The 1,024-nt window shown below is 41.3% G+C and overlaps 1 protein-coding gene across 1 annotated transcript; it reads left to right on the top strand.

The window, feature by feature from the left end:
- Positions 1-160: 160 nt before the first annotated feature.
- Pmar_PMAR017241 (glutathione reductase, putative) lies at positions 161-604 on the top strand (the record flags this gene model as incomplete). The annotated part of the gene is made up of 2 exons (XM_002764357.1): positions 161-264; positions 323-604. Coding segments are annotated over 2 exons (386 nt in total), but the record flags the coding sequence as incomplete, so codon positions are not given.
- Positions 605-1,024: the final 420 nt, after the last annotated feature.

Genomic DNA, 1,024 nt, shown 5'->3' on the forward strand with positions numbered 1-1,024 from the left:
TGCTGTTGGCAACTTTGAGCTCACTCCGGTCGCTATTGCTGCTGGTAGAACTCTATCAGACCGGTTATTTGGAGCCTTCAAGGTGAGGAGTATTCGAATGTCCTACTATTCACTCATGTTGTTGTTGTTGTTGAATAGGATACAAGTAACCTGTACATAGACTATGAGACTATTCCTACTGTGGTTTTTGCCCATCCACCGATTGGTACTTGTGGTCTCACAGAAGCTCAAGCCGTTGAGAAGTATGGTAAGGATAATCTAAAGGTAATTTATCAAACTCTTTTCTCATCATAGTTACTCTATCATCATCATCACTATTCAGATCTATCGTTCAAGGTTTGTGAATCTCTATTATGGTATATTCCAAGTAGAGCCCTCTGATAAGCCAAAGACTTTGGTAAAAGTAATCTGTACCGGTCCAGAGGAGAAGGTTGTTGGTCTTCATGTCATCGGTATGGCTGCTGATGAGCTTTTACAAGGCTTTGCAGTAGCTATGAGGATGGGTGCCACTAAGGCTGATCTTGATCGTACTGTTGCTATACATCCTACTGCTGGTGAGGAGATTGTTACTCTAGCACCTTGGGGACCTATGTCTAAGCATTAGATCAACACACCTCGTAGTAGTAGTACTATGTTTTAAAGTGTACGGGAGCTTGTCAATCATCAAACTATAGCGGATAAAGTGATTAAAAGTCGCCAGCGAAAGAATGAGCTTCCTGTTTAATAGTGTCGATTTGTGTTCTCCCCATGGATCTAGTCTAGTGTGGGTCTATCCTGTGTGGCATCATAGGTAGGATCATGCAGTTACCGAGCCTATTGGGTTATAGAGTTCTACTATGTTATACGTAGGAAGTGGAGGAATCAGTTCCATAGTAGATAGAATTATCCATTACTTGTTGTGATTGTTGATGCTATCTACTACTACTGCTCACGCTAATATCATCATCGACAACTCAGCAGTGCGGTATGCTATTACTACTACTACTAGATTATTGTGTATTACATCCCCTCTTGTTAAGAACGA

The sequence above is a fragment of the Perkinsus marinus genome (assembly GCF_000006405.1).
Source record: "Perkinsus marinus ATCC 50983 genomic scaffold scf_1104296977902, whole genome shotgun sequence".
Classification (NCBI taxonomy): domain Eukaryota; phylum Perkinsozoa; order Perkinsida; family Perkinsidae; genus Perkinsus; species Perkinsus marinus.